Genomic DNA, 13,552 nt, shown 5'->3' with positions numbered 1-13,552 from the left:
TCAACGTCTACATGAGACCTCTTGCAGCCATCGCACGCCAGCACAACCTCAACATCATCTCTTATGCCGATGACACCCAGCTGATCCTCTCCCTCACCAGAGACCCCGACGCCGCCAGAACCTGCCTACACGAAGGGATGAAAGACGTCGCCGAGTGGATGAAGGACAGCCGCCTGAAACTGAACTCGGACAAGACGGAAGTCCTCATCCTGGGATCTTCGCCCTCCGCCTGGGACGACTCCTGGTGGCCCCCAGCCCTGGGCACCGCACCCAAGCCAACCGACCACGCACGCAACCTGGGCTTCATCCTGGACTCCTCCCTCTCGATGACCAGACAAGTCAACGCCGTCTCCTCATCGTGCTTCAACACCCTACGTATGCTTCACAAGATCTTCCGCTGGATCGCGACCGAGACCAGGAAGACTGTCACCCAGGCACTCGTCACCAGCCGACTGGACTACGGAAACGCCCTCTACGCCGGAACCACAGCCAAGCTACAGAAAAGACTCCAGCGCATCCAGAACGCCTCCGCCCGACTCATCCTGGATGTCCCCCGACGCAGTCACATCTCCAGCCACCTGAGGAACCTGCACTGGCTCCCCTTCGACAAGAGGATCACGTTCCGGCTCCTCACCCACGCACACAAGTCTCTCCACGACCTGGGCCCCAAGTACCTCAACGACCGCCTGACCTTCTACACGCCCACCCGCCAGCTACGGTCCACCAGCCTCGCCCTCGCAGCCGTACCACGCTTCCGAAGAGCCACCGCCGGAGGAAGATCCTTCTCTTACCTGGCTGCCAAGACATGGAACTCCCTCCCCATCCACCTTCAGCTGACCCAGGACCATCTCGCCTTCAGGAAACAACTCAACACCTGGCTGTTCGAGCAGTAGCATACCCCTTCCCCCAAGCGCCTTGAGACCCTCCCGGGTGAGTAGTGCGCTATACAAATGGTATGATTGATTGATTGATTGATGTGTAATGTGCGTGAAAATGTTCCAGAATCAAAAAAGGTGTACTTACCTGGCGTCGTAAAGCTTTCAGTTGACTCTCGAGAAGATGTTTCTCCTGGAGCTGGTTAGCTGCCTCAGAGTCCTTCAGTGAAATCACATGGTGGAGGTCTGTGATGGTCCCCTGCAGCTCATGAAGCTTCTCATCCTTTTCTAGGACCTAGCAATGACAAAATAAAATGTTACGAATAAATGAAATGAAGCATCTTTGAGGTGCACAACACTACACTACTTCTGCCAAATACATATGGCGTCTCTAAAACATATGAAATGGGCCAACCAACAACAACTTTTTCTTGCAACTTGTGTCAACATAACTCTCGTCTGAATCTTTCACAGCTTAGGTGTCTAAGATTTGTCTCATGATCATCTAATTGCTAATAGTCTTTCACTCATGTCACACAGACTACTGGGCGATTCTCAAACAAGTGGCTGTCCTTATTTGCACCTCAATGTGCATGAGCTACAGAAGCTACAGACATGCTACACTTAGCAACAAAGCCACAGGCAGTGTGTCCTAACACTCACGATAATGCTTTACACGCAGTATTATAAATCTTAAAATAAATTGATGGAGCATTCGCTTTTCATCAGTGACGTAAAATGGTCAGATTTGGTTGGACAGCATTGATACTCTCACCCCTTGAAGAGATGGGGTCAAAATGGTCCAAGGGATTCTGTATGGTAATGACATTTATGTCACAAGTCCTTGAACCTGGAATAGGGAAACCCCATGAGACATTAAGAAAAGGAGGTAGTAATTCACATTCATCCTTCCTAATCAAGTATACACATAATTTTCATAGGGGAGCACACTCTTACTCACCAAGGAGTTAAAGGGACATATTATATGTTTTACAGCACCAACACTGCAGTAAGTTGGAGTTGATATATTTAGAAATACATTGGAACATGGGCAAAGGAGCTTGCTTTCACATCACCACCTTTGTGCTAGATGAAACATATAACATGTCTGACCATTTAGGGTAGGAAGTTGTAATGGTGAATCGTCTCAGAGGGAGATTTCACCAAACTCGGTGAAGAACGGTCTGTCTCTGCCTGTTTACTACTCTGTCTGTGTGTCTCTTTCAATATGTCCATCCCAGGGTGAATATTAGATTCCCACTGTCGAAACAGTTACTCAGCTTTGGAAATGTCCTTTCTGGTGGATACTCTAAAAGCAGATTCTTACCTTCAGACAATTCCCAAGGCGCCAGATTGAACCTGGAAACTTTTCAAAGCAGTGCTCTAATGCACTTCTAGATTGTGTGTGCGGCTCTATGTAGGCTTCATTCTGCCCCAGAGGTTAGGGAGGGAAGCCGCATGCAAGTGCCACCCCTGCACACCAACATCAGTTTCTTACTTGACACTTCCATACCCTCAGAAACAGCACAAAACAATTAGTGGTACCAGTCTGCAGATTTCTACTTTGGGAACTTTCTTAGATGGTAAAAAGAAACCATTCCATAGACCAGCAAGGTGGGAGGGCAGTACGGAATCTGTTTTAGTAGTGTCCTTTGACTATGCTCGTACTGCTATGATTTTGTATATGTGACTTTCGTGATGACGCTCGACTCAGATATATATTGCAAAATGTATGCTTCCTTTTTGTTTATGTATTTCTTTTGGAAAATGATAAAGATTTTAAAAAAAAAAACTATGTAAATGTTTACAGCCCTTTTGGAGTACAATCGATTGAGTTTCTCAAACTCTTTCGAGGGGTGAGGAGGGGCAAACAATGCTGGGACTGATGGACTGCCTAACATAGAAAGGAATTACAAACAATGGGGTGACCCAATTTTTAAGCTCAAAGGAGCTGGGTAATGCACGATATAAAACAACAATTGTCCATTCGAGGAAAACAATCATAACAGGAAAGTGATACTACTACTTTCTCCAGAGCATTTTTATGCATTGGTATCTATAAACAATAAATGCAATATGTCCTGAATAAATCAGAATAAAAAGAAAAGACAACACACACACATAGGATAAAAACAGACGGTTGTTGGTTTGACATTTTCGTTGAAAATTCAATAAATCATCAGCGGTTGCGCATATCACATCTACAATTCAAGGTCAACCAATTCCATGTTTCAAAGCCACATTGGCAATGCAATCGTATGAGAAGGTGCTTGAATAATTGTAAGGATAGAAATAGAAAGTGTATAATCTTATACTAAGTCAGAAAAGTTATCTAGAAGCCTGGTTAATGATTACAAATTATTCATTGGATCTGTCATGTGTGGGCATAGATGATCAGTATGCATTGTCCACCCGTAGATTTGTTTACTAATCCAGGCTCATTACAATAAGGCGTCGACATTTCGACCTGTATGTAGGTGGGGGCCACTGACTGCCTCAAGAACGGGTCTTCATCAGGACTAGTTCTAGGACACCCCCGCGCCGCACGGCCACCAGCTGCTGCGCGTGATCCCCGCCTTCTGCCTCACTGCCCCGGCTCCGCCGCGTGACCACGCCCCCTGACACCAGCTTCCCGGCCTGTGTCCCTGCCTGCTGTTGCCATAGTGATCTGTTTGTTTTGTATTGAGCTGTTTGCTATTTGCTGTTGATTTGTTTTCTTTCCTTCCCCATTTGTGCCTGCTTCGCCTTCGCTTTTCTCGTCCCCGTCTCAACCCTCCCCGCTCCCCGCTTCCCGCCTTCACCGCTAGCCCCGCCCCTTTGCTTTGTGTACCCTCCCCGCTCCCGCCTCCCAGCTGCTCCGCCCCCCGCGCACTTCGCCATATATGGCGACCGTGCGAACGCGCAGCGTTGACGCGCAGCGGGCGCGCCGATTGTGCGCCGAAGGCGCGCCAAAGGTAAGCCCGTCTGCGCCCGTCCGCGCCTGGACCGCGCCCAGGGCCAGGACCCCTGGCCCCCACCGACGGAAGCCGACCCGACGAACCTACAACGCCACCGAACTCATCGCACTCAACACCGGCGGCATCCCGGGATGTCACCGAGCCACCCCGAAGCACACCCACGGACCCTTCAGCTGCCACGCCTGCAAGTTCACCTGCATCCGGACCTACCCTGCACCAGCACCCGCCAAGCCGAACACCAGCAGCAACCACCTCCAGTGCATCCTGCTCAACACCCGCTCCGTCCACAGACACGCCATCGAACTCTGGAACCTCCTCGACACCACAGCCCCTGACATCGCCTTCCTCACGGAGACCTGGATGAACGCATCCTCTGCGCCCGACATCGCCATCGCCATCCCGGAGGGTTACAAGATCACCCGGAGGGACCGCACCGCCAACCAGACGGGAGGAGGCATCGCCATCATCCACAGGAACACCATCCGCATCACGACCAACACCGACGACACCCTAACCACCGCCGAACACCTGCACTTCCAGATCCACACCAACCCGAAGACCACCCTCAGAGGCACCCTGATCTACCGACCCCCGGGACCACGCACACGATTCAGCGAGGACATCGCCGACTTCATCAGCCCGCACGCCCTCCCGTCCGCCGACTACATCCTCCTGGGGGACCTCAACTTCCACCTGGAGAACAACAGCGACCGTAACACCATCACCCTGCTCGACAACCTCGCCAACCTCGGACTCAAACAGCTGGTGTCCACCCCCACCCACCTCGCCGGACACACACTCGACGCCGTCTTCTCATCCAGCAAAGACATCGCCTTCAGCCACGCAACAGGACTCCACTGGACGGACCACAGCTGTGTCCACTTCACCTTCAAAAGAACGACGATCCACCACCACCAGCAACAGGTTGCCCGAAGAAGCTGGAACAAGATCACAGCCGACCAGCTCACCGCCTCCCTGAGCCAGCACCCTCCTGCCGGCTCAACGAACCCCAGCCAGGCCGCCGACAACCTCACGAAGTGGATCAGCAACTGCGCGGACGAACTCGCCCCTCTGAGGACCCCGCCCAGCAGACCCGGCAGCAGAAAAACCCCATGGTTCACCGACGAACTCAAGAGCTCCAAGAAGAACTGCCGAGCCCTCGAGAAAGTATGGAGAAGGGAACCAACAATGAACAACATGTCCACCCTCAAGCTCGCCACCCGGAAACACCACCAACTGATCCGCGCCACCAAGAAAACTGCATACAAGGACCGACTGGACAACAACGCACACAACTGCAAGGAACTCTTCAACATCGTGAAAGAGCTCTCCAACCCCAACGCCGGAAACAACGACATCACCCCTTCGCAAGACCTCTGCAACTCCCTCGCCTCCTACTTCCACAACAAGATCGCGGACATACACAACAGCTTCAACATCCAACCAACGCACGCCAGAACCGCAGCAACGCCACCCACCACCACCCTCCGCGCCTGGACTCCGATCAGCACCGAAGACACCATCCGCACGATGAACTCCATCCACTCCGGATCTCCAACCGACCCCTGCCCTCACCACGTCTTCAACAAGGCCGACGTTGTCATCGCACCCCACCTGCGGGACATTATCAACACCTCCTTCGACACCGCCACCTTCCCTGAGAGCTGGAAGCACGCCGAACTCAGCGCACTACTCAAGAAACCTACAGCAGACCCCACCGAACTCAAGAATTACCGTCCCATCTCGCTCCTCCCGTTCCCAGCCAAAGTCATCGAAAAGACCGTCAACAAACAGCTGGCCGCCTTCCTCGAGACAAATGGATCCCTCGACCCCACACAGTCTGGCTTCCGAGCCAACCACAGCACCGAGACCGCCCTCATCGCTGCCACCGATGACATCCGAACCCTGATGGACAACGGAGAAACAGCGGCCCTCATCCTCCTGGACCTCTCCGCGGCATTCGACACTGTCTGCCAACGCACCCTAGTGCAGCGCCTTGGCAACATCGGAATCCAGGAGAAGGCACTGGAATGGATCACCTCCTTCCTCTACGGAAGAACACAGAGAGTCCGCCTACCACCGTACAAGTCAGAGGCTACCGAAGTCATCTGCGGCGTCCCTCAAGGATCCTCGTTGAGTCCCACCCTCTTCAACGTCTACATGAGCCCCCTCGCGGCCATCGCACGCCAACACAACCTCAACATAATCTCCTACGCCGACGACACCCAACTGATCCTCTCCCTGACCAACGACCCCGCCGCCGCCAGAGCCAACCTGCACGAAGGGATGAGAGATGTAGCCGAGTGGATGACGACCAGCCGCCTGAAACTGAACTCAGACAAGACGGAGGTCCTCATCCTGGGCTCCTCGCCCTCCGCCTGGGACGACTCCTGGTGACCCCCCGCCCTGGGCACCGCACCCAAACCAACGGACCACGCACGCAACCTGGGCTTCATCCTGGACTCCTCCCTCTCCATGACCAGACAAGTCAACGCCGTCTCCTCGTCATGCTTCAACATCCTGCGCATGCTACGGAAGATCTTCTGGTGGATCCCCACCGAGACCAGGAAGACTGTCACCCAGGCCCTCGTCACCAGCCGACTGGACTACAGCAACGCCCTCTACGCCGGAACCACCGCCAAGCTCCAGAAGAGACTCCAGCGGATCCAGAACGCCTCAGCCAGACTCATCCTCGACATCCCACGAAACAGCCACATCTCCGGACACCTGAGAGACCTGCACTGGCTCCCCGTCAACAAAAGAATCACCTTCCGCCTCCTCACCCACGCACACAAAGCCCTACACGACCAAGGCCCGAGCTACCTCAACAACCGAATCCACTTCTACGCTCCCAAGCGCCACCTCAGATCAACCAGCCACGCCCTCGCCGCCGTCCCCCGCATCCGAAGAGCGACAACAGGAGGAAGGTCCTTCTCCTACCTGGCCGCCAAGACCTGGAACTCCCTCCCGATCGACCTGCGCCTGACCCAAGACCACCTCTCCTTCAGGAAGAAGCTCAAGACCTGGCTGTTCGAGCAGTAAAGGCACCCCCCCTCCTAGCACCTTGAGACCCTACGGGTGAGTAGTGCGCTCTATAAATGTATTGATTGATTGATTGATTGAGAAGGTGTAGCAGCAACCTGGAAGCAGACATCAACCATTGCAACAATCGAGGTCACGATAAAAGTAAGAAAGCAGACCAAGGAGTTCCGTCTTAATCAGTGGTATTTGTCCACCGGGATGAACAGGACATCCCAGGTAGTAACTATATTCTAAAATTAAATCAGTGCTAGGCTAGACAAAGAAAACTGTTGGTTTCCAAATGCCTTCATCTTCTTCAAAGGTAGTCTGGGTGAGTTATAGCTAATGAATTTGGAATCATTCTGCTTGTAGAAGCCTGGACCTCCTGACTGTTGAGTAGGATACTGTGCAAGGAATTCAGGGTCACCAGGAACTAGTCTATGGCATACGGCCACCTACCTACTTGCTGGGAGGCAAGAACAGGGTTTGGACCAAGTGCCCATTAAGGTGTCAATGAGGGCTTTACTGAACGGAATCAAGGGGTCAGACTACGCTGGCCCAGGTTTCAAAAACATCTGGCAGAATATTGTCTTGACTTCAACAAAAGGCAGTTGTAGGTCTAAGACCGCATCAAATTACCAAAGCAAAGGAAGCACTCTCTTCAGTTGAGGCCCAGGAGGTGACGCCATTCATATATCAGGAAAGCATCAAGCCTGCTAGCCTCCTGTAAGTCTGTATAAAGACTATCATTATCATAATGGGGTGTAAGTTGGGAGTAAACATTCCTCATTCCCACAATCATAAACTCGGGTGGTGGCAACTTCTGGTCATAGTCAGAGCCAAAAAGACATGCCTCTGAGGGCAACTCAATGGTAATGGAAGCAGCTGATCAAACTCCGGTTGTATAGGGACCAGGTGCGCTGTAACCGATTCGCAGCGTGGCATGGTCGGTACCGAATTCCCTTCTGGCATCAGCATTACTGAAGGAGGACCTGTGTGTGTCTCGGAGGCGGGGTGTAAGCCGTGCCGGAGTGAGTGCTGAACCCAAGGTGGTTCAAAGGGGTTCAGACAGATAGTGCCAAGGATGGATCTGTTGGTGGTAATCCAACTGAGGGCCCCTGTAGATCTTTGGGATGCATCTTTGGGCCCCAAAGATCTGCAAGATGCCTAAAGGGGTCTGGAAGAGTTTGAAAGATATGCAGCATGGTCTCCTTAAAGGCCTCGAGCTGTTATGATGTCACCAATGGCCGCAGAACTCTGGGCGCATTAGGTTTAACTTATGATCAGGAGTGAGATTAATTGCCACCTTTATGCCTTTGCGACTTCTCTTTTGATAGGAATTGGCAGGATGGAGTGGAGTCTTGCTTCATTTTCTTATGCTTTTGCTTGGACCCATCTCACAAAAACGGCCTCTGGAGCAAGCCTGCACCCTTTCACTTGGAGCAAGAACTGGACTTTTGAGAGGCCAGTGACTTCTTGTGTTTGGCGATGTACAGCTTCACTTTGCATTCCGGATCACCTTCATGTGCATGAGAGCGCACTCATCGCATGAGTTGGAGTCAACCTCGGAGACCAAACAGTGAAGACACTTCGTACGAGTCCCATGACCGACATAGGTTTTCTGCATTCATGTCATGGTTTGATGCCTGTAGTACTAGGTGGGGGCATCATAAGTTAGCACACTGTATTTTGTAGTGGGAGTTGTAAAAAAAAAAACAAAGAAATTGGAAGCAAAGGTCCAGATCTGCATTTGAAGTAGCAGAAAAAGGATCTGATGTCGGCCAGGTCCTCCTTGGACTGGAAACAAACATCCTGGGACCGGTTTCGGGTTAACACACGTCATCTGCCAGACTAGCTTGACTCAGATTGTATGAAGAGCACGGGACCCACGTCTGGGCGTACTCGTCCCACTTAGGTTGACAAATGCAAAGAGCACAATTGATGGACAGAATGTGATGTGTGTATGAATTTGCCTGGTATGCTTTGATTGAATGTGAGGTGGGTACGAATGTGATTATAGCAAGGGGACTTTCATGCACTGTTTGGATATTTTGTTAATATTTATTGTACTATTTATCTTAGACCAATAGGTTATAGGTATTATCTTGTCTTTTGGGATTTTTGTATATACAGATTGTAAGAGAAAAATGACTGTCTCACTAGTTATGAAATGTTACTATAAGAACAAATGAGAAAAAGATATAAAAGAAATAAAATATATATATATATTTTTTAAAGACAGTAAAGTATATATCCTTTGTGAGACCAATTGTTGTATTTCAAATTACTGAGGGATAGCCCAAATAGAGCCAGTATTGGCCTAAGGGAACCAGTGGGTGGTCGAGTGGGAGGTTCATATTATCGTGGAATGCAAAACAATGTCATACATTCGCACAGGTACAGCAATCTGGGCCTAAATCCATCTGTTTTTTTGCTCCCAATGCCATTCCAGTTTGAACCCAGCCATACGCAAATCACTCTTGGCCCTGCTCTCAATGGGAGCAGTCCAGCCCGAACTGCTAGACCAGGTCCTCACTGGACCGGAAACAAGCATACTGGACCGGTTTCGGGGCCTGGCAGTTCACATCAGGCACAGGGTCAAGACTGATTTGCACATAACTGTGTCTGGATTGGGGAGGCGAAGTGAGCTAAAGAACGATGATGGATTCAACCTAGATCTGTGAGTCGAGGTGAGTGTCTGAAAGGTTTCAGCGTTTCGTCCATCATTTCCTTGTGTTTGCTTTGTGGGTCCCTTGCTCACTTTACCACTGGATTTAAGCTTAGCCTGGCTCATGAGGGGTGTTATCCCGAAACTGGTCCCAGGATGCTTGTTTGTGGTCCAGGGAAGACATAGCTTGGCAGGTCTGGCTGCATTGTTCCCATGAGACATAGGGTCAAGAATGATTTCCATATGTCGGGTCTGAACTGCGGTGAGCCCAATGGGTGTTGCGCGCCTGTAAGCATGTATACGTACATACATTCGTACACACAAACACACATAGATGGAATGCTAAACTCTAGGTCTTCTTAAGAGATAAACATGTAATTCATCACTTGACCGGATGTTCAGCTATGTTTAAGATCAGATGCATTGCAAGCTACGATCTGCAGAAGACCTGATATTGCTTCAGCGTTCGTTTCTAATGAAAAAAGGCAAATAGGAAATTTAATATAGTTGCCTAAAATGTTTCAGTCGATGACTGGGACTGTAAAAGGGGGTTGGGACTGGAGCAGGCCGCCATTTTGCACTGGTTAGCTCAGATGCCCTCCAGGGAGCTGCGGCTCTAACTATCTTTGTTTAATGTTATTTCTACTGAGGAGGATAAATCACATCTGGGCTCAAGGGCTCCCTGAAGACTCAAAGTGACTTTTGCCTGATTCCGTCCCGGGCAGCAGTAGCAGCGTGCGGGCTAGCTCTCGAGACTCGGGCCGCTCCTCTGACCAATCGCCTCCTCTGATAAAGGCGGTGCACGCTCTCTGCCATCCATCATCCGACAAACCTGCCAGGGAATCGCCCTGCCACCGAGCAGGAAAAAACACAAGAGACAGCTGAAAAAGAGACAAGAGGGACGGTGGAAGCAGAAATTGGAAAGGCCTTGAACTTGCCCCAGGAGCATTAAATAGAAAGGTCACAGCAGAAGTACTCAGAGACGGTCTCTGTGTGAGGTTTCAGCGGGTCAATTTCTACATTATTCTATTGTAGCATTTTACATAGCGATTCGTAGCGCTGGCGAGGCCACTAACCGCGGTGGTTTGCCTCGCCGTCGTTCCTGGTGCCCTGTCTGAGAGTGTTCGATGTAGCTGGGCGCCTCATGTTTAAAGATGCGCACCGCACATCATACTCACAAGGTTTTGCAGAGAGTGAGAGAAAAGATAGAGCCTGCCGAACTCCTCCTAAAAAATGGCGAGCTTTTGTGTTGGATATAACTGGAAAGCAACAGCATTATACCTATCAAGAAGTCCTTCTGGGCACCTTTTCGTTTTCATATTGGTTCTGTAATGATCATGGGATGATATATTATACAGATTTCTTATGACAGCCTGGGACGGGCCAGACATTCCTTCTGGAGAACAAGGTGTTGGCAGCGTGAAAGCCGGCTCTCTCGAGCAAGGGGTGGCCTTTAAAAGGTTGCATAGTGCCAACCAACTATCATTGCTGTTCTTTTTCTGCCCCATCCATAGCAAAAGTGTACCTCAGTGGGTTGTACCACTGCACATGCCATTATCCGGATTAATGGGTCTACTCTCATGCGATTTTGGTAAAAACTGACAGCACATGTCCACTCCGGCTGGCTTTGTGCTAGTTTGAAGCCCACACGAAATTTAGAAATGTAAACACTCGTCACCAAACAGCAACGAATGCCTTGGCACATATTGAAACACGAAATAGGACAGCAACCTAACAGAGCTTCTTAGACGTACCTACAGCAGTTTTATTAATGTGACAAAGTTTCAGAATGCGGGCTTCACATTGTCCATAGTAGGGCAGGCAAGACACAAAGAGCAAGGAAATATTTAAGGTTACGGGCTTAGCCTTGGACTGGCAGGGTTCTTTTCTCTCGACCAGATCCCAGCAGGTCTGGCTTCCCCCATTTTCATCTACTGATAAGCACCTTTCGACGGGGGTCCCTCAGGGCTCCACGTTGAGTCCTTTGCTTTTTAATGTTTACCTGACCCCCTTGATAAAGATGGCCGAACAACTGGGGGGCCAAAATCATAGCCTATGCTGATGACACGCAGCTGCTGTTTACCTGGCCCGGCACTGTCCTGGACACGGAGAGGATTCAGTCCTGTTTATCCTCGGTTTTTAACTGGCTAGCGGCCGCACAACTGAAATGCAATGAGGACAAAATGGAAATTCTGTTGTACGGTCTTTTTCCCCCTAGCTTCAGAGAATCACTTTGGCCGGCTAGTTTTCCGTTACCCTGTTCAGTTAATATCCCCGCTAAGATTTTGGGGGTCTGGTTTGGAAAAGACCTCCGATTCGAGGCACACATTAAGAAACTGACGGGGGCTGCTTCGGCACACTTAAGGCACTATGGACGTTTTTTCCTTATCTTCCTTCTACAGCAAGAGAGTCAGTTGCGAGAGCATTAATTCTCTCGCGCCTAGACTATGCCAATGCCTTGCTGAGTGGTTCACCGGCCTTTCTGGTGGGGCGTCTCCAGGTAATTCAAAATGCCACCGCCAGACTCTTATGCAACATTTCTAGCCGTGTGAGTGTAAAGATCCATTTGCAGACATTGCACTGGTTGCCAGTACCGCAACAGATCATTTTCAAAATTCTCACACTGGCTCACAAAGCTATAAATGGACAAGGTCCGGCTTACTTGAGGAAACGATTTAGTCGCTACTCTCCCAACAGACCTTTGCGCTCTGCCGCCCAACATCTGCTGCAGGCCCCACGTTTTCGGCGCTCTCGGTTGGGGGACCAGTCAATTGCGGTCAGAGCAGCGTCTGCCTGGAATGACCTTCCTTTGTTCTTGCGAGCTCCCCTGAACTTTGGTCCTTTTAAAAAGGCTCTGAAAACCCATTTGTTCAAGATGGCCTTTTAGCTGTTCCCCGTTTCAGTTTTCCTTTCTTTTCGCGCCAGGATACTCCGGTAGTAATTGAGCGCGTAATAAAACAGCATATAACATAACATAGCATATAACATAAGAATATTTAAGCCCGCATACTGAAACCCAGCAACACATTGATCAGGTTTCAGCCCCCATCTTACACCTAAACAAAGGTAAACCAATCAGACATGCTACAAGGGCATAAGAACTTAAGTTAGATCCTATTAAAAAAAACAATTGCTATATGAGAACACTTATTCTGCTGGGGTGGCGTAAACCTAACCGATCATATGCCGCAGGCGTGCACAGACAGTACAAGAATTCAAACAGCACTACAAATGCCATTCTAGGATGACTTAAAGCACCACGGCTCTTCCACTTCTGGTATGCCCCCAACTATGACTAACACCACTTCAGTTATTCCAGTGTAGGGGGAAAAACAGCAGTGCAATGGAAAATCAACCAAAGCAAAACAATGGCTTTAGAGCAGCGTATTTATCGAAGGATAAAAATCCATGAGGCCTATTCACAGAGGACCCAAAACATCTAAAATGGGATTATTTATATACAGTTAATACAAAGAGAAAGGACCTGTGCCCTTTTTACACTTTTACTAATACTTAAGTTGGTGTTACTTAATGTACAAGGGCTGAATTACTGACGAAGAACTCAATATGTGGCCTTGCTGCATGAGATGCACTTAATTAAAGATGACAGAAAGCACCTGACGTCTTACCGGTTCCAGTCCCAGTTTCAGTCCCAGTTTCATTCAATAACCTTAGATAAAACTAAGGGCTCAGCCATCCTGATACATGGCTAAATGCTGTTTACCATAGAGGCAACATCTAATGGGAAAGATGATAGGAGGGGCTGGGCGAGGCAGGTCTCTAGACTAACCTATTATCTTTTTTCCAATGGATACAAGGCGTAGTTTTTATGGCTTTGTGCCTGGTGATTTACACATAAGAGATAGCTTGGTATGGGTAGCTGTGGCCTCCCTGGGAGCCTATTGGGCAGGATTGTAAGATCTACACCTCTTGGATTTATGGTGCACCCAACATAAAAAATAGTGAGAACACACTTTATTTCTGGTGTGTAGGAGTCTCATTCTAGAAGGGATTCATCTTTACTCTCCAGG

General features: G+C 49.7%; 1 protein-coding gene across 8 annotated transcripts in view; it reads right to left on the bottom strand.

The window, feature by feature from the left end:
• Positions 1-13,552, bottom strand: part of PMFBP1 (polyamine modulated factor 1 binding protein 1) — a 2,317,386-nt gene that overhangs the window by 1,733,808 nt on the left and 570,026 nt on the right. For all 8 annotated transcript variants that reach the window (XM_078668626.1, XM_078668631.1, XM_078668625.1 and 5 more), the window contains one exon: positions 1,024-1,170. In XM_078668626.1, coding sequence (XP_078524752.1) covers positions 1,024-1,170 — 147 coding nt within the window. The remainder of the gene's footprint in view (positions 1-1,023; positions 1,171-13,552) is intronic.

The sequence above is a fragment of the Lissotriton helveticus genome, chromosome 12, assembly GCF_964261635.1.
Source record: "Lissotriton helveticus chromosome 12, aLisHel1.1, whole genome shotgun sequence".
In the NCBI taxonomy this organism is placed as follows: Eukaryota; Metazoa; Chordata; class Amphibia; order Caudata; family Salamandridae; genus Lissotriton; species Lissotriton helveticus.
This window is presented reverse-complemented; position numbering and strand designations above follow the sequence as displayed.